General features: G+C 39.9%; 1 protein-coding gene across 1 annotated transcript in view; it reads right to left on the minus strand.

Annotated features, from left to right (window-relative positions):
* Positions 1-19,804, minus strand: part of CLVS1 (clavesin 1) — a 164,345-nt gene that overhangs the window by 84,973 nt on the left and 59,568 nt on the right. The window contains exon 2 of the mRNA XM_045896498.3: positions 5,037-5,211. Within this exon, the coding sequence (XP_045752454.1) occupies positions 5,037-5,211 (175 nt within the window). The remainder of the gene's footprint in view (positions 1-5,036; positions 5,212-19,804) is intronic.

A 19,804-nucleotide genomic window follows, 5' to 3' on the forward strand; every position in this document is an offset into this window, starting at 1 on the left:
ATTCATAGAATATTTATGTAACTGGGACAACTTAACATTCTAAACAATGACATTTCCTCAAAGCATTGCTGTAACAGGAGGAATGTATAATACATACCCTATTAGAATTTCATGAATGGCTGATACAGGGTAACTTTTGATCTAAAAATCTGATGATCCTTTAAAGAGCGGTCTTCTATGTGATTATTATTACAACTCATTAATTCAGCCTATGAAGCACATAACCCAAGTTCTATGCACATACCATTTTTTTTATAATTGTTGTTAGAGGCAATATAATTATCTTTTTTTTCATTAAGGTTTTTTTTTTTTTTAGAGCAGTTTTAAGCTCATAGAAAAATTGAAGGAAAGATACAGAGATTTCCCACATATCCCTGCCCCCGTTATCAGCCTTCTCCTCCTTCCACCCAATGGTACATTGGTTACAACTGATGAACCTACATTGACACATAATAATCTAATTAGGTGTATAGTGGTATCTCATTGTTGTTTTAATGTGCATTTCTCTGATGAATATGATGGGGAGCATCTTTTCATATGTTTATTTGCCATCTATATGTCTTTCTTGGTGTTTATTCAGGTTTTTGGCCCATTTTTTAATCGGATTGTTCATTTTCTTATTGTTGAGTTTGAGGATTTCTTTGTATATTTTGGATAATAGTCCTCTATCAGGTGTATCTTTGCAAATATTTTCTCCCGGTCTGTGACTTTTCTTCTTATTCTCTTGACACGGTCTTTTGCAGAGCAGAAGTCTTTAATTTTAACCTAGTCTAGCTTATCAATTATTTCTTTCATAGATTATGCCTTTGGTGGTGTGTCTAAAAAAATCCTTGCCATAACGCAGGTCACACAGGTTTTTTTCCTATGTTATCTTACAGGATTTCTATAGTTTTGAATTTTATACTTAGGTCTGTGATCCATTATGAAGTAATTTTTGTGAAGAGTATAAGGTCTGTATCTAGATTCAGTCTTTGGCACGTGGATGTCCAGTTCTAGAACAATTTGTTGAAAAGACTCTCACGGCTCCATTGTATTGCCTTTCCTTTGTCAAGGATCAGTTGAATATATATAATTGACTTTTGAGACATAGAAATACAAGCGGTAGACCCAAATAGAGGGCTGATGCTGATTTGCCAGTCCAGTGCCCATCACCTCAATATTACCCTGTATTATTTCCACTTTGGGTATGACTGGGGATTGTATGTAACCAAGAAAAAAAAGCAGTTAAGCACCCAGATGCAAGCTAAAGGAAGCATCTTGACATTACATTACAGGATATTCCAAATATATATATATATATATATATATATTTTGCTTATTATGGTAGATATTCTGATCTACTGCCACGTCTCATTCAGGACTGAGGACTTATTCTCCAGTTGCTGGGGCGGGGGGGGGCGGTTGTCAGCAGAAAGTTGGCAGATAACAGTACCCTCTCAGGCTTCAGGCTCAAGAGAGCTATTTGCCCAAACTCACAACCATTTTCCAGGGCAGCTGGTACCCAGTGACTGAACAATATGGGAATACGAAAGTCCAACCCCCTGGCCCCAGTCAGGGAAAAATCTGAAGGGTCATCTCGGCCTCACAACACCTGAGGCTTTCTTTGGAAATGACTGAACCCCAGCTTAGCTTCTCCTCCTGGCAAACTTTCTTCCACAGCTTCACTTTCACAGGAGCACTCCCTAATAAACCTCCAACCTGCTAATCTCTGTCAGAATCTGCTCCTCAAGAACTCAACCTGCAACAATTAGTAATTGAAGTTTGCACTGAACAACCATCTTTACAGAGAACTAAGAACGGAGGTAATAGGGCTAAAACTCAGGGTTTGGTAACTAGGTTGTGATACAAGGTGTGGGATTGACCAAAAATGGTTCTAAATTCTCACTGCCTGAGCAGTGAGCTCCCACCCCTTTCTCCCTGTGGGAGGTGTTGTATTACCTATGTGTGGGGACCGTCATATCCCAGGGCCCCAAATTATCTAGGGTTTGAGCAGCAGGTAATCTGAGACAGCTCCTATAAATAGCTAAAACCCCAAACCAGATGGCCTAGCACAAAAGTGGTTTAATTATTCCCCTGACGAAGCTGCTGTCTCACATCTACCCTACGTAAGGCAGAACAGCAGAGAGAGCAAGTTCTCTTCACTGGAACATAGGACCTCGCCCGCCCTGTGATCTCCCACATGTCTAGCAGACACTCGAAGCTCTTCAAGCCTCTCAGAGGGTACACAGAAGGAAGAGCAGGGGCTTCTCTTCTTTCACTGACACTGGCCTCGCTTCGCTTTCTCTTTCTCCACAAGTCTGTGCCTTCACCCCGTCAGCAGGGTTGTAGAGTTTATCTTGAATCTCCATGGCTGACAAATGGAGACGTCTATGGGATCTTCTTTATACAACAAGTGTAAGCATGAAGGCATGAATTCAGCTTAGTACCAATTATGACTTTTTTGAAAGGTCAAAGGGTTTTAATGGCTACTCTGTGGATAAAAACGATCCCAGCCGTGAACACAGATCACTGGGAGAGCCAGTAGAGGGGATGTGTTGGGGGGGGTTGGGAGGTGGGCTGAATGTCTCCAAAGTGTGAGAGAGGATAGCCTAGTGTGAGAAGTCGCCAGGGGCTGGCTAGATCTGACTGCCCTATGTGAAGTGAAAGCACCACCTGTCTGCAGGACCCCGAGGGATTCCTCACAGTTGCCAGGACTACGGCTAGATGGTCCAGGGAGAACATATCCTAGATGGAGGAACTACACCCAAGCTCAGCTTCTTCTGGGATCATTGGCTTCCTTCTCCTAGCAGGAGAGAATGCACCTTCCTCAGGTTTCCCAAATCTTCAGGGACTAGGCAGGCAGAATTCCCAGAAAAAGCTATAATCCTGAGGTACCTGGATGGCTCAGTCAGTTAAGCATCTGCCTTCGGCTCAGGTCATGATCCCGGCATCCTGGGATCGAGCTCCTTGCTCAGTGGGGAGTCTGCTTCTCCCTCCCTCTGCTGCTCTCCCTGCTCATGCTCTCTCTCACTCTCACTCTCTCTCTGTCAAGTAAATAAATAAAATCTTAAAAAAAAAAAAAAGCTGTATTCCAATCCAGATAGCCTGACTCCAGATTGGCCTGATACTTTCCCACAGTCCAGGGAGCTTATATAAGGGAAGAGTAGTAAAGTAAAGCATCTCACTGCTTTGTGAGATGATGGGAGGAAGTACCTTCTCTCCACTCTGACCCTGACCTCATGCATCTCCTCTTCTTCCAGAAGTCATTCCTTAACCAGAACTACAGGACATTGTGTAAATCATCCCAGGTCCTGGTACAAGGAAAGCCCGAGATGGGTGCCACCTTGCCCACAAAAGATCATCTAGTATTTCTTGCAAAAAATATCTTACAAGCTTATGTATAGCTTTACCTTTTAAAACGCGTTCACGTGCATTAACTCAGTAAGACCCACATCAGCCTGATGAAGTTGGCAAGGGACATATTACATAATCCACACATTCTCAGAAAGAAAAATTGGAACACAGGATTGGATCAAGGACATTTTCCTTCTTGATATATGAAAAAAATAAGTCTTATAAATACACAGAGCTTGAATCACAGCTACTTACACATGTAATGAATTATCTTTTTAAAAAAGGATAAAAGTAAATGAAGCTTGTGCTACCACAGAAGATCCTGGAATTATGGTCAGCATAGTTATAGGGCATGAAATAAACCTTGCAGCTGGCTCTACAACTTTTGATAAAAGCTGTAAGGAGAGAGAGGCCAGACGTTCAGAGACTCGGATGAGAGGAGTTTGGAGAAAAGGAGCTAAAGTTGAGAGAAAGTGATTGATAGTGAAGGACAGACCAGTCTATGATTGGTATGGTTGAGGCAAGGCAGGACGCTCCATGTAGTCTAGAAATGCAAAACAACTTCAAGAATGTTCCTCCAATATACTGCCTGACGTAGCCCCCAGGATAACGTGGCCTTAGTGGAAGAGTGAGCACTTCCTCCTCTTCAGAAATGCCTGCTTTATTTCTCCTACCCTTGAAACAGGACACCATTTCAATACAATAAGATCCATTCAATAAACACACTTATCAGAGGCCCACATGCTGCTAGATATTTGTTGGAGGCCAAATATGAATAAGCCCTAGTTTATTCTGTGAAACAGACCCATCAATAAGTCATCACACTAGAGTAAGATGAGTAATGGAAATGGGTCTCCTACTTTTGCACTTCGAAGAGCGTGACTAACAGCTGCTGATCTGAGAATTAGCAAATATTTTGCTTTCTACACATACCTGCCTCTATTGGTGGGGGGTCCACCCCACTGAGTCAATCTTCCTACAAAATTAAGAAGGCACATGAGTTTTATTCTTCCGGAACTGTGCCTTTACCTTGTACTATAATAATGTTGTCACCAGGAAGCTACGCAGGATTGTCCCTCTGAGTTTGTTACTTTTCATAGAATTACTGGTTTTTAAACGTAGAGGGGATCCCCAGAGACTGACTACCCCAACCTCCACACTGCACAAAATCCCCTTCCCCAAAGTCCTGACAACCAGTCATATGAACAGGGAGTAGAGTTTTGTCCGCTTCCTTTGTTGGCGCTGAAGTGATTTACTTTAGTACAAACACTTCAAGCACAGCGCATTCTGGGGAGTGAGGATCCACAGGATGCATTTCCTCAGCACAAAACTGCTTCTAGAAACCCCGGAAGGCCCCCATGCCACCCCTATATGGGACATACTCATAGAGCAGATGTTTTCTAGTTTTAATTTTTGTGAACTCTCAGATGGATTAGGCTAAACATCTCTGAACTTTATTCATAATTGCTACGGTAGGTAATTTGTGCCTGTGGTAACAGTAATTGGAGCTGTTAATGAAAATGAAGACTAATTAAAAAAAAAATTCTAACTCAGGCTGAAGTGAAAATATGGAGGATTCACAGGTGAACTGTATCTAAGTTTTCCTTCGCTATTCCCGAGGACAAATATTACTTTGGTTGAAATAAGAAAAAAGTGCATTTTCACACAGGCTTGTACTTTGGTTGTGCATTTGTTGAACATACCTGCAGCCCTTCAATAGCCAGTTTGAGGATTGAAGGGGTCAGTTTGGAGGCTTGTTTGAAGGAAAAATTACTCCAGTCTATAATTAAAATGAAGCCATTTATCTGAAGCTCTGGATCTTCGATAAGGACTTCTAGGGACAGCAGGATGGCACGGAGGATGTCGGTGAAGGAGTTCCTGTAGCCAAAGCAGAAAGGAGAGGCTGGGTGTGAATATTAGCAGGTAATACGTGTGTGGAGGGAAGGGTGCCTCACGCCACTGCTCCGTGAACCTGACCTGCAGGGTAACACGGGTGTCCTGTACCCAAAGTGACCACAATATATTTTCTAAACAGGAACAATGCTTCAAGAGTCACAAGATAGAGGCCTCCCTTTGATCCGACTGTATCATCACCCGAAACTTTACAGGGTATCTCTCTGTAGTGTTTCCATTGGCTTCCGTACTCCGCTTCTGGCACAAAACTGAAATCCATCCCTTACTTCTCTCTCTCCCTCACAGAGCTCTGTTAACTTCGAGGGCAGGGAGTGGGCCATAATCACAGCTGTGTCCTCAGCACCTAGCTCCTCAGTGAATCATTGCTCAACAAATGAGGGGAGACCTCAATCAGAGGCACTTATTTTGATTAAACCCCGTATTCCTTTCGTATGCTTAAAATCTTGCTAAAAGTATAAAAACATCCATGCGATTGATGCTATTTTTTTAGCTTCAGTTCTTGGATAGAGAAAAATAAAGCAGGAAGAATGGCTTGTTTTCATTGAAGGTTTGCAGAGTGTGATTCAGGAGGGAAATGGCTTTGAGTACATCAGTAACTATGACAACAGGCAGACCTGAATATAAACGAGAGTGACAGTTCTCCAGTGTGGTATGTGTTCCTCCATGTCATATATCCCTATTCATCAGATGATTTTTGTGTTAAATAATTCTCAGATATGAAGAAATGATGGCATTTTCATTCTGCTAATTCTCCCAACAAATTATCTGAGCTATAAATCTAAAATCTTAGAGGATCTCTAAATTCAGTGTATTTTTTGGTAAGTAGGAAAATATAAGCTTGGATGGCAAGTAATGGCAAAATTCATTACCTCCTTTGGGTTTAATATTAAAATCAGAAGGCATCTCCTCTGTGAAATAAGTGTGAAATGATCAGGTTCAGGGGCGCCTGGGTGGCTCAGTGGGTTAAGCGTCTGCCTTGGGCTTAGGTCATGATCCCAGGGTCCTGGGATCCAGCCCTGCGTCGGGCTCCCTGCTCAGCGGGGAGTCTGCTTCTCCCTACCCCTCTGCCTGCTGCTTCCCCTGCTTGAGCTCTCTCTCTATCTCTCTGTCAAATAAATAAATTAAAAATCTTAAAAAAAAATAAAAATAAATGATCAGATTCTCGGGCATTTCAACCTGGTTCAAACTCTAACCAATTCCAATGATTCCAGATTAGAAATCAGGAACTTTGTGATCGAACAGTAAATCAATAAGAATTTACTGAATGTCTATTATAAGCTCAGCATTGTGTTCTATACTTAAGGTTATAAAATAGTATGTTCTATTTCTATTTTCAGAGAGCCCTTGATTTAGTTGGGGTGGGCTAGGAAATTAGCAACATGAGTTGAAAAGGATCAATAAAATCTGAGTAGTCAGGGAGGAGATTATGGAGGGATGAAAGCTTGGGATAAATCTTAAAGGATGGGTTGGATTTCGATGGATAATTGGGAGAAGGGGGAGTAAGACATTTCAGGAAAGATGAATGACAACAATTGAAAAATAAAGATGTACTGCTTCTGTACAGTTCTCTTTAGTAAAATTTTTTTTCTTTATATCAAGCTAAAATTTTCCTCCCCCAAATCTACTTAATGGGTGTAGTTTTGCTACAAAAGAAAAACCTCAGGTCTTCCCATGTCACATAGCTTCAACTATGTAAACATGGTGATCATGATGCCCTATATAATCTCTAGATTAAAAAAATATTAGTAACTTTAACCATTTCTCATAGGAAATGGTTTTTAATACTCTTCTCATCATTACTGTTTTCTTTCAGATGTGTTTTCTTTTAACTTTAAGAGATATCAAATTCCTGGGGTGCCTGGGTGGCTCAGTCGGTTAAGCAACTGCCTTTGGCTCAGGTCATGATCTCAGGGTCCTGGGATCGAGCCCCGCATCGGGCTCCCTGCTCGGCGGGAGGCCTGCTTCTTCCTCTCCCACTCCCCCTGTTTGTGTTCCCTCTCTCGCTGTCTCTCTCTCTCTCTGTCAAATACATAAATAAAATCTTTTAAAAAAAAGAGAGAAAGAGATATCAAATTCCGATTAATATACGATAGGTTTTCATTAGGATTTTGTTTTTGTTTTTGCATCCACATCAAACATAAAGACCAAAGTCTTTTTCAGACATACAGCTTTGTATTGGGAAGAAACATTAAGTGGAGCATGAGACTAAAGATAATGAAAACATGGAAAGGCCTAATAGTAAACTGGAAATGGCCATTAGGGAATTAGAAAGTCTGACCATAGATAAGCTTTCTTAGGAAGAGCACACACATGGAGAAAATCAGGACTAAAAGGCTAAGCCCTAGGTAGAGCTTATTTATAGTATTGAGTCAAAGGAAGAAGAAAGAAATGATAAGAGGATCAAGATAGCATTGGGTTAAAAAAAGAGAAAGTGTTTCAAGAAATAAGGGTATGATAGATTGCAAATGTTACTACTTGTTCTTTTGCCTTTGGACGTTGCCATGGTAAAAACATGCTACATCTAGCATGCTGGACTGAAGAGAAGGTTGAGGAACACAAATCAGTGACTCCCCAGCCAGCTAGCAGATCTTCCTGAGAAGCAGCGCCACCCTGCTGAAGTAAGGCTAGATAAACTCAAGCTGTCTCACAGATGCATGAGCAATAATAAATGATTATTTTTTTAAGCCTCTGAGTTTGAGGATGATTTTTTACACAGCAATAGCTATCCAATATCAGAGGGTAAGTTAACCAAGTCAATGCAACAGCGTAAATTAGAACTAGCACCTCTTCTCATCACTTATCCACTTGTACCACTCCCGAGAAAAGATATGGAACTCTGTCTAGAAATGTGGAAAACATTTTATGTATTTTCAACACCAAAACCTTACGGCAAGATAGGCATTGTCAGTGAATGAAGTTATTATATTCATGGGATGATCTCAGGAGAAAAGCGAAAGGATTCTGGACTTCATTATAGTTCCCAAATGTTCAAATGCTTCACTTTTCCAGAGGAACTGGATGAGCAGGAAAAAGTTGAATGGAATGGGTTTCAAGTCATCAGCTTTAACCCCTGTTGAAGAGTACAATCTCACCTCATACCTTAGTTATGATCATTATCTTGAATTCCTTACTTCCTGGCTTCCTCATATGGATTTCCTCATCTTTTTATTCATTCCTCCCTACAACACTTTTGACTTGTGAAATCCTCCCAGGTTTTTACAATTTAAAAATACCTCTCACACCAAATATTTTATGCACATACTCTGCCCTCAAGGAGGTTGGAGCATAAATCTCCACTCCTTAAGTGTGAGTTGAGCATAGTGACTTCCTTCCAAAGACTACAGAATGGAAAGGGAAAAAAAGTAAGTTTACCCTGGAAAAAACTGACAAACACTACCTCAGGCAGGTGATTTGGGCCAACATCAACAGAGATAACTTGTGTTGATAGTATCGTCCCTTGACAGGGTAATGAAAATGGCACTTTACCTCTATGATCTTCCTCCCAAAAGAATATAACCCCAGGTTAATCAAGAGGAAAACATTAGACAGATTTCAGTTGAGGAACATTCTATGAAATGCCTGACCAACATGCCTCAAAATTGTCAAATTCATTAAAAAGCAAGGAAAGTCTGAGAAACTGTGACAGACAAGAGGAGCCTAAGAAGACATGAAGATTAAATGTAATGTGGTATCTTGTGGGATCCTGGGACAGAAGAAAGATATCAGGTAGAAACTAAGGAAACCTGAATAAATTATGGACTTAGTAAATTAAAATGTATCAATATTGGTTTATTAGTTGTAATAAATACACTATACTAATATAAGATGTTAATAATGGGGGAACTGGATGCAGGGAATAGGGTAGCCCTCTGTGCTATCTTCATAATAATTATGTAAATCTAAAATTGCTCTAAATAAAAAAGTCTTTTTAAGTGCTTAGTAGAGTTTGTAATCTGTCGTGCTAAGTTTCCATGAATCTTCTATCAAGGTTTCTAAGTAAACCAAAGTGGTCATGAACAATTCAGCTATTATAAGTAAATTATAGAAATGAGAGCAGAAGAAGACATTTCCAGAATTTGTTCATTCTACTAACTTATTTAGATTTATATGTTGTTTAATAACTCACAGAAAAAAATTTATTTTCTGTATTGTCTACAATTACAATTCCATCAGAGTATTTTATCACTTGTATCAAAAGGAAAAGATGAAAAATGGACATTTAGAGTTTTTGACACTTTCTCTATAATTTGCATAGCATTTATATAGTCAGTTATGGACTGTATCAGTTTTTGATTGATAATTAAAAGCACAAATGTGGGGGTGCCTGGGTGGCTCAGTCGTTAAGCGTCTGCCTTCGGCTCAGGTCATGATCCCAGGGTCCTGGGATCGAGCCCCGCATCGAGCCCCGCATTGAGCCCCGCATCGGGCTCCCTGCTCCGCGGGAAGCCTGCTTCTCCCTCTCCCACTTCCCCTGCTTGTGTTCCCTCTCTCGCTGTGTCTCTCTCTGTCAAATAAATAAATAAAATCTTTTAAAAATAAATAAATAAATAAAAGCACAAATGTGATAATATATATGAAAGCACTATATGAACTACAAATTGCCAACAAAATGTAAATAACTGTATTATTCAACAGTTAGTAGAAAACTTCAACTTCCTCCCCCCTCCCCCAAGGATAATACATTTAAATTCATTAGGGCTTATTCATGGTTTATCTAAGGGTTTTCATCATTATACTATAAGCACTTAGAGATTATAAATAGTGGCTCATTTTTAGGTTCTATTGTTTTTATGAGCGGAGAACCCAATATTGTTATCTGAGGCTTAAAAATTTAGCAACAGCATAATATAAATGAGATGCAAAATAGTGGAAAATAGTAAGCCCTTTACCAATGAGAAGATATTTGAGCTTCAAGAAGTGACTCCTTTGTGCTTTAAATTTTTAGTATAGATTCTAGAACCTAGATCCTAGACTCCTATAAGAAAAAAAGATGTGATATGTGATCAGATAACCATGTAGAGATACGATGGGGTTGCCAGTGAAACTGTTTCTTAAAAGGAGCAGTGAGAAGCCTCTTAATCACTCTGAAGTCACAGTGCATATTCTTATTCTAATTTTTCTGCTGCAGCAAGAAGTCTTTTAATATCAGCAGTTAAAACTTTTAGGCCAGCTCTATCTCAAAACCTCTTAACTTCATGCTCAATATCATCAAGTGTTTACAGTTTTTTTCTTGGGAATTTTTAAAAGTCCTCCTTAAGCCACAAAATGCTTTTGCAAGTAGTTTGCTGCCAAATATCTATGTTTTATTTACAGATGCAGAAACATTGCATCTGAGTACACTTCTTTATCTCTTCATCCCATTGAAGATTCTTTCAAAGCTAATTATTAAAATAATCATGGCATGGTTCTCATAGTTACCGACTATGCTTTGCCCCTTATCTGATAATGATATCCAAGTCAAGGTGGAGAGGAACATGTGCTCCCTCTGTATCTCCTCTGATGCATTTTGGCCTCTGGACAGGGGAAGAACCCTATTTTGGTAAAGTGGCAAAAGGGCTTGTACTCCAGGGCTTGACATCCTGGCTCTGCCCCCCCACCAAATAGGGACCACTCATAGAAGCCTGAAGTTCAGTAAAGGCTAATTTTCTGCTCCTCCCTGTAGAGGGTTGTTGTGAGAATTATGCAAAACGATGTGTGAAGAAGCTTTGTGAATTGGAAAGCACATCCCAACAGGAGGCAGTATTCATACTTGCATGAATTATAAAGATAACCTTCTTGGTCATACTGCTTGCATGGTGGTGATGGTAGCAGGACATTAAATGTACAAAATTCATTTGTGTTCTATCCAGGGGAACCTATTTTCTCCTCTTCTAGGGCTGAGGGTTTTCAAAATATGGTCTGAGATGGGAATTCTGGTGATATATTTTCCTAAATGGGTTCTAATAATTCCTTTATGAATCAAGGTTTAGCTGGACAGTCTCTGTGTGTCCTTGTGCATTGAAACAAATGAATCTGTATTTCTCCATGTGGTAATCAAGGAAAAGTAAGAAAAAACAACTATGTTTTGAAAATATTAGTTGCAAGGAAGATGCTAACAAAAATGGTTAACTTTGGGCACCTGAGTGGCTCAGTCAGTTAAGAATCTGCCTTCTGCTCAGGTCATGATCCCAGGGTCCTGGGATGAAGCTCCCCATTGGGATCCCTGCCCAGTGGGGAGTTTCCTTCACCCTCTCCCTCTGCCCCTCTCCCTTGTTTGTCCTCTCACTCTCTCAAAACAAATAAATAAAATCTTTTAAAAAAATGTTTAACTTTGCTGTAGTAGACTTAATATTTGCAAGAGCTTAATATTACATTTATTTTCCTGAATGTTATCTAGAAAGTAAATTAGACAATTACTTTTCTCAGCAGGGATGATCACTCAGAGAACAGTGGCCTGGATTTAATTCTGCCTTACATGACTTGATGAGATTCATCCTTTCAAGAGTAGAGAGAAAGGGAGAAAAGGAAAAAGAGATCAGGGAAGAAAGGAGAAAGAAAGAATGAATGAAAAAGGAAAGAGAGAGCACCTTGCAATTAATTTTTTATCTCTATTAATTTCATCCTATTCCTGTCAGGGAAGAAAACTTTTGGATTTGTGTTAACATAAGAATACAATTCCTTGTAACACCAGAATAATGAGTTGTCTCTTGGTTTATTATTAGCAGTAATATGGGAATATCTGGTTCTCAAAGTCTCAGCATCAGATACAAGGAATAATGTATTCAATACCATTCAAATGTAACATATGAGGTCCAGTTCCTGTGTGGAGTTTTAGATAAGGGGCAAGCTACAGCAAATCATCTGCTTTCTGAATTTTTAGTTCCGTTCAGGTCACAGACTCTCAACTTAAATGGAATGTATCTTATAAAAACAAGTACAGTCATTTCTAATGTTTGTCTATCTCTACAAGCATGACAACAATATATGGAAAGAGTATGGGGCACTCATCCTTGGCTCAAATCCACCTCCTACCCAATCATTTGCTTATAAAGGACAGAACACAAAAGGGTAATGATCTTGTCTAAGAACAGGGCCCTTATTTAGAACTAGTATAGAGAAAATAAAGGTGAAAATGGTGAAATCAGTGTTTTGTCACTCAAGGAAAGCTGGAAGATAAGAGGTCATACTTCTGTAGGCCAATCCTGACAGGCCTATCCATCTCCCGATTACATACACAAGAATGTAAAGTTTTCATACCCACCATTCAAAATGACATTGAAACTAAAGCTCTCAAATTCCAATTTGCTAGTGTTCTTCCTTGTTTGTTTCTGTAGCAAAGAAGATTATAAATCGTGTGTGTGTGTGTGTGTATACACACAATAACTCAAAATTTAGAGTTAGTTCCCCTAGAAGTTGTCTTCCATCCCATTCAGTTATTTTTCGCTTAAATGAAGAAATGACTTGAATAGATAAAACCTGTATTTTCATTGCATTTGATCCAAGTGCTTCTAAATTCTCCCCAAAATTGAAGAGAACGAAATTAAGACCACATGCAACTATCTGCTCACTTAAATAGACAGTGCAATTTCTTTTTTTTTTTTTTAAGATTTTATTTATATATTTGAGAGGGGGAGGGAGGAACAGAGAGAGACAGAGTCTTAAGCAGACTCTGAGCTCAGTGCTGAGCACAGAGCCTGACATAGGGCTCGATCTCACAACCCTGAGATTATGATCTGAGCTGAAATCAAGAGTTGGATGCTTAACTGGCTGAGCCACCCAGGCACCCCCAGTTAAAGCAATGCAAATTTTTATCATTCAATTTCTTCTTTTAAATTTTTTGGAGTACCTGGAACTGGATAAGGAGTAAAGAGGCATTTATTCAAAGATTTAACAAAGTTCTACTTTATGGGAAACACATAAGATAAAAGGATTTTTTTCCCTTTTCTGCTAGTAGATGGAAACTGGTAGGGGATATTTAAAAATATGTATAGGTGGGAGGCCACCTGGGTGGCTCACTCGTTAAGCATCTGCCTTTGGCTCAGGTCCTGGGATCAAACCCCGCTTCAGGCTCCCTGCTCTGTGGAAAGCCTGCTTATCCCTCTGCCCACTCCCCCTGCTTGTGTTCCCTCTCTGGCTATCTTTCTCTCTGTCAAATAAATAAAAATCTTAAAAAAATATGTATAGGGGAGGCATATGAAGCATAATCATTAAAAGCAATAAGATTTGGAGTTAGGCAGACTCTGATACAAATCCTGGCTGTTCTATGTGAGCTTAGTAAGTTATTTATCTCTCTGTGGTTTAATTTTCTCATCTGCAAAAGGAGGATCACAGCACTTACCCCACTGGTAATGGTAAAGTAAGATAACATATAAAAAAACCACTGCAGAGCAACTGGCTTATGACAATCCATAGAAGGTGCTAATGGTCACGATGGTTTTCATTATTACGTAAGTGAGTATCATAACAGGTAGAAAGTAATAGGGGTTGCAAAGTGATTGAGGATAATGAGAAAGAGAGATCACTTATGGCTGTAGAGGTTTGGGACATCGCCGACTGGGCTGTGAAGGATGGGAAGGTTTGGACACTGGACATAGAAGGGAAAGGGGGGAAGGAGCCATATAAACCATAGTAAGATTTGAAAGCACAGAGACTACGTATTGGGAGCAATGGCATGTTTGCCTATGCCATGGAAAAAAGTGAAAAGAATGCAGAAATATGGTCATAAGTGGGGTTGTGACTTGTCTTCATTCTGCTTGATGGGAGAACCACTGAGTGTTTTGGCAGAGGGGGAAGGCAGTAGCAGTTATGCTTTAGGAAGATTTGGACTGACATCTGGGAGATTGGAATCACACGGCCCAATTAGGAGGAGGTGACTACAAGACATTAGGTAAGAGCTGAACGGTATTGACAGAGATGTGAGAAGAACTATGGATGACAGAACCCAGGACTTAGTTACAGATTAGATGGAGGTGTCAAGAGAGGAAGGACAGAGCTACTAATTAAGACAAAAGGAACTCTGCCAAGTAAGAAGCGAGTCAGAGATGTTGTAGTTGTATCTTACAAAGGATCTTACGTAGAAAGAATCAGAACCCAGGACAACGACACACAGTGTTGATGTTAGTATTAATGCGATTTGACATCAGGGCTGTCAAGAGGGTGCCTAGAAGTGCATGGTCGTGTGGGGTCTGTATTCCTGCCACACAAGTGATGAAATCCCTCCTTAAATTGATGCCATATCTGCAGGCAAGAGTATCTCCTGTCCTATTCATAAGAGACCACTTGCCTCTGTAGCCTAGACTATGAGCTTCACCAGAGCTGGGAACATATTATTTGTCTTTGAATCCCTGGCAATCACCAGTACCTGCACATACTGGATACTCAACAAATCATGCTTAGTGAAGAAAAAAAGGCCGGTGTGCTAAACAAACCTATTGGATGCCCTGAAACAGTGAAAATGGACAAAACTCACTTTGGGAGCACCAGTGGGTAAATTTTCCTCCTCTTCAATGTCCCTTATGCTCATTGCTAAGGGTAGCAGTGTGCCCTTAAGCACCTTTGCCATTATGGCTCATATTTATAGAATAATGTGCTACTGAGCACCATGTATCCAAGAGGAGGAAAGGAAACTAGGCTTGAAGATGTGATTTTGGCTTAGGAAAGAGCCATGCATGCATTCACATAAAGTTAGTAATGTCATTAATTAAGACTAAGAAAATGACAGTCTAGAAGAGTTAATAATAAATGCTAGATGGGAATGTTTCTAGATAGGAAGTCTGGTATATCATGAGATTCTTAGCCCACTGGGAAAGAACTGGTCCCTACATAACACTTTAAGACAGCCTGAAATGCAAGTGAGGAAAGGGTTTATTTCATCCAGCTCTCTAGATGGGGATTGATCCAAGGTCTATAGGGAGCCACAGAAGAAGAATTCAAAACCACTCCAATGGAAGTGAGTTATGAGCATTCCATCCATTACTAAATGACTATGAAAAATTAATTTCATGCTTGTCTCTTCTGGTAACTCCCCTGGCTGAGGAGCTTCAGGAAAGTAAAAACTAGGAAGAGTCTCAAGAATGCAAAAAAGTACCTGATATTAAATACTAGGCACAGAGCTAAGATCGTATCAGCCTAACTGAGGTCACAGACAGCAAGATCTCCCTTGATGTGAGCAAATTAATGTGGATGGTCACATTACTCTTACTTCCAATGGAATTCAAGTGACATTTGTAGGGGTTCATAGTGATGTACTAGTCACTAATTGAAATAGAATATTCTTTCCCATAGTCTGTCTGGCTCTTATAACAATAGCATCACTTTTCGGATAAGAAATTGGACAGTAAGATGAGAAGGTATCTTAGGAAAACATCCATCCCATAATACTACATTGCTCCTGAGCATCTCCACTTTGGTGATATGCTGCTGTCACTCTTGCAATCAAGAGGTTCCTTTCCAAAATCATAAACCCTGATAATAGTGTGCAAGGCAACTTGGATTAAATAGTCCATTAGAAAAACAACTCTAGGGGCGCCTGGGTGGCTCAGTTGGTTAAGCGACTGCCTTCAGCTCAGGTCATGATCCCAGGGTCCTGGGATCGAGTCCCGCATCGGGCTCCCTGCTTGGCAGGGAGCCTGCTTCTCCCTCTCCCACTCCCCCTGCTTGTGTTCCCTCTCTCGCTGTCTCTGTCAAATAAATAAATTAAATCTTTTAAAAAAAAAAAGAAAGAAAGAAAAACAACTCTATAGATGTTGCATTTTATGGAATGCATAATGGAATGAACTGTGACTTCAGTTGGAAGTATGCAATATCTCATAATTTTAATTAATGCAGAAAATTGCCTACTCCAATGAAAACTCCAAATCTCTGTGCTTAATAAAGAGGTTAACAATATCTTAAAACTGAGAATTCCCAAGGCTCTAAAATTAGTTGTCTGTAACTAGGAGTCTCAACCCTGAAAAATATGGATAATTCACATCAGAAGATTCAATAGGGACTGATTGAATTTAGAGAGTCTGCAATCTGATTGAAGTTTTCAAAGTTGGTTTATCCTTTCCCCTTTTTAAAATTCTAGCCTCCTTAATCATAAGCTACTGAAACAGCAGCAAGCAATCAAATTCATGAAAGATTAAAAGGAGAGAGCCACAGGAAATCATTATGTAACAGAAAGGAAAATCTTATTTTCAGAGATAGTGTATTTTTATATATTTATTATCTACCCTGACAGAAATGCAACTTGTTGGCTGATTTTCAGGTAGACATTCTTCTACTTGGCTACCAACCTTCAACTATTTTATCTTCCTTAAGACACTTTAAGGTTATTGGGTTCTTGGAGAAAGAAGGATATAAGATTGCTTTGCCCTCATAGCTTCAAGGCCCAGAGAGACCCTTAACACTGTCTATACTTTTCTGAGTTTGAGCACAGTAAGGCAAGCCCAATGGGAAGAATTTGGGGTCTTGATCAACTCCCATAATGCTTAGTGATGGTTCACAAATCACAATAATGATAAGAGGATTGAGCATGCTTCTGAAACCAGGATAAATATATTCCCATGGCCCAGAGAGAAAAAGCTTTTTGCAAATCCCACCTATACTTCTTCCACAGCTGGACATGTGCTTAACTTCAGCAGGAAAAAAAAAATTCCCTTTGGAGGTTTCAGATGAAAGCTGCAGCCTGGAGTCCTGTGACTATAATAGTTAATTGGCAGGACCAGACGTGTCAAAATAGAGATGTGGGAGTTTCTAGAATTCTCCTAGAAGAAGATCCACATGCATACCCACCCGGCCCCACCCAGCCCAAATCAGGCAGGTCGTGGACACTAAAGAAAGGTATGCCCTCTCCCTACACTCTATAAACCAGTGGGCTGGGAGCTCCAATGGACCCACTTCCTGAGGCTCAGCCAGAACCCCTTATTTTCACCCTACATAATTCTAGAAATCAGAAGCAAAACAAAAGGTAACATTTAATATGTTTATAAAAGAATAAACATAAGCTCATGATAGCTGATTTAACAATACAATACAAAATAAAACAAAGAAAGAAACCTCCAAAGAACTGGTTGACTTCTCCTACCTGAGAGAGAGTGTGCCTGGAGCTGATTTTGCCCTTCAAGGTGACTTTATGCAAGGAAGCTCTGGGGAATTATTTTATGGAGGTGGTTAAAGACAACATTCGTTTCTTTTACTTAATTACATCACAGATTATCACTTGGCAATTCTTTAAGCAATTAAAGCCAGTGGTTATTATATTATTGCTGCCACTTAGTAGCTACACCACAGGAGATACTGTAAAACATCAACATACATTTATCTTCAGCATAGGTCCAAAATATCCTACTCTGAATAGCAGAACAGAATTTGGAAAACGCGTTACATATGCATATAGACACATAACTTGTGTATTTAAATATTCACACCAAGAGAAAATACAACATTTTAGGACTTGGGATTTTGCTTCTCCTTGTTGTAGGAGGATTTCAGTGCCTAAATTTAGTCTAAGAAAATCTCAGAGATTGTAAGGGATCACTTAGAAAGATCAGCAGTTTAATTTCCAAGAGGAAAAAATTTTAATGGTCAGGCTCTGGAAACTTCTATTTCAAATTTTCCCCTCTCCTTTAAACCTTGCCTGCTATAAACTGATGGGTTATTATCCATCCCTTTTCTATTAACCAAGGGACAAGGAGGGTTTTCCTCGTTCTGGTTCATACAGAATATTCCCAGAAGGAGGTGCTGGAACTTCCTGTCTCCTTGACCCACATTCAGGAATTGGGGATGGTAGTTAGGCAGCTACATAATTCTCTGGATCCTGAGGCAACCTATAAGTATTGCAAATAATTGCTGACTGCAGCAAGCCAGAGTACTTAGGGAAGTACTTGGAGGGAGAGTAGATTGAGGGAGGTTGATTCTTCCAGAATGTTACAATTCAAACAGAATAAGGCAACTGACATCTAGCAGGAATCTTTGTGATTACATGGTGATCCCCAACTGAAGGTAGGATCACTTCCTTTCCATTTGGGGGACATCTGGTAATGTGTGTAATCCGGTAAAGGGTGGATGGTTTCCATAGTATTGGACACTGCCACCAGCATTTACTGGACAGAGGCCAATAATGCTAAAAATCCTGCAATGTGTAGTACAGTCCCAGAATAAGATCCCATCCCAAATGCTTGCAATTTTTTTTAATCTTAAATAATGAAGTTCAGATCTAGAGAATCTCAGTGAAACCACATCAGCAGTTAGCTGCACAGCAGCAACAAGGTACCTGACTCCTGGGTCCAGCGTGCCTGCCATATCTCTGAGACTCGCAGAACAAAGGAAGAAATACTAACTCAAATGGGAGGCTGGGCAACATAGCAAGAATATTTCTTGCTGTTTCTCTACTCTGTTTTCTTCCTCTGTGCCTAGACTATTCTTTCCTTCCCTTCACCAGGCCAACTCTTTCTTCATTCTTTAAGTCCTGAGTCAGATGTCATTTTCTTAGGGAGACTTTCCTACCACAGCAAGTAGCAGATTATAAACGAGGACTCCCACCTTGAACAAACTTTCGTCAGGCTCTTCTGAACTGTTTTCAACTAGGCCTTGTGCTTGGTACACATCATTGGCCTACAGAGTCCAATGTTAGTAAATAACCCTGCTAAGCCAGTTTATTGAGAATCTCTCCAGCCTTGATATCTAATCAAATTCCTCTCTGCACCACCCATCCTTGACACCTAACCAAGTTCCTCTTAGGAATGTTCCATCCACTCCCTCACCATGCCTGTCAGCTGTAAATGTCTACTTGTCCCTGTTGTGTTTAGAGTTCAAACTCTCTCTCTTCTATTGCAATAGTCTTGAATAAAGTCTTACTTGTTATTGTTAAGTTCCAGTGAATAATCTTTCTCTTATAGTAGTAATAAATATATTTCAAATAGATGAATTCCTGAGATGAGCTGTCTAGATAGGTGTCCCCACATGGGAAAGAAGCCTGGTGGATGAGGTAAAGGAATCCAGGGTGACTGCAATGAAGACTGGGCTGTTCCTTTAATAATCTGATCCTGCAGAGCTCTCCCCTGCTCCTGGTCCCAGAGATTGGTCCTGGGGAAGACTATCCCATCCATTTGTGCAATGAGCTTTCTGCTCAGCCAGGGAAGCCCATTATGCCAACCTATGGGATAGGAAAATGTAGAAGCTTGGAGAATATCCTTTGGGGTATTCAATTTACAAAAGAGACAATCTGGTAGCTGGGGGTTACATGCATGAGATTATAGGATACTACCAAGTAGAACAGACGCTTTTGGTTATTACTCCATACCGAACAGACACATTCATTTCTGTTGATTTATGCATTCTTCACGGACACATTTGTCATTATTGAAAACTGAAGAAATGTGTTAGGAAAGTCAACTCTAGTATTTATTACTTATTATTTAAGCAAGCAGCCACAAATTCTTCAAGAATCAGTGGGAGAGCTTCTGTTTGTTAGTCTTCCCCAGATACTATGCAGTAACAGCTCACATATTCTTTAATTAGCCTAATGTGAAGTTGTTGAGAAGAAAAAGTCTTACTTTTCTTCCCCCCAAGCTAATCTTGAAACTTAACAAAACAG

The sequence above is a fragment of the Mirounga angustirostris genome, unplaced genomic scaffold (genome assembly GCF_029215605.1).
Source record: "Mirounga angustirostris isolate CCGP_5_RB_7025 unplaced genomic scaffold, mMirAng1.0.hap1 SCAF_4, whole genome shotgun sequence".
Classification (NCBI taxonomy): domain Eukaryota; kingdom Metazoa; phylum Chordata; class Mammalia; order Carnivora; family Phocidae; genus Mirounga; species Mirounga angustirostris.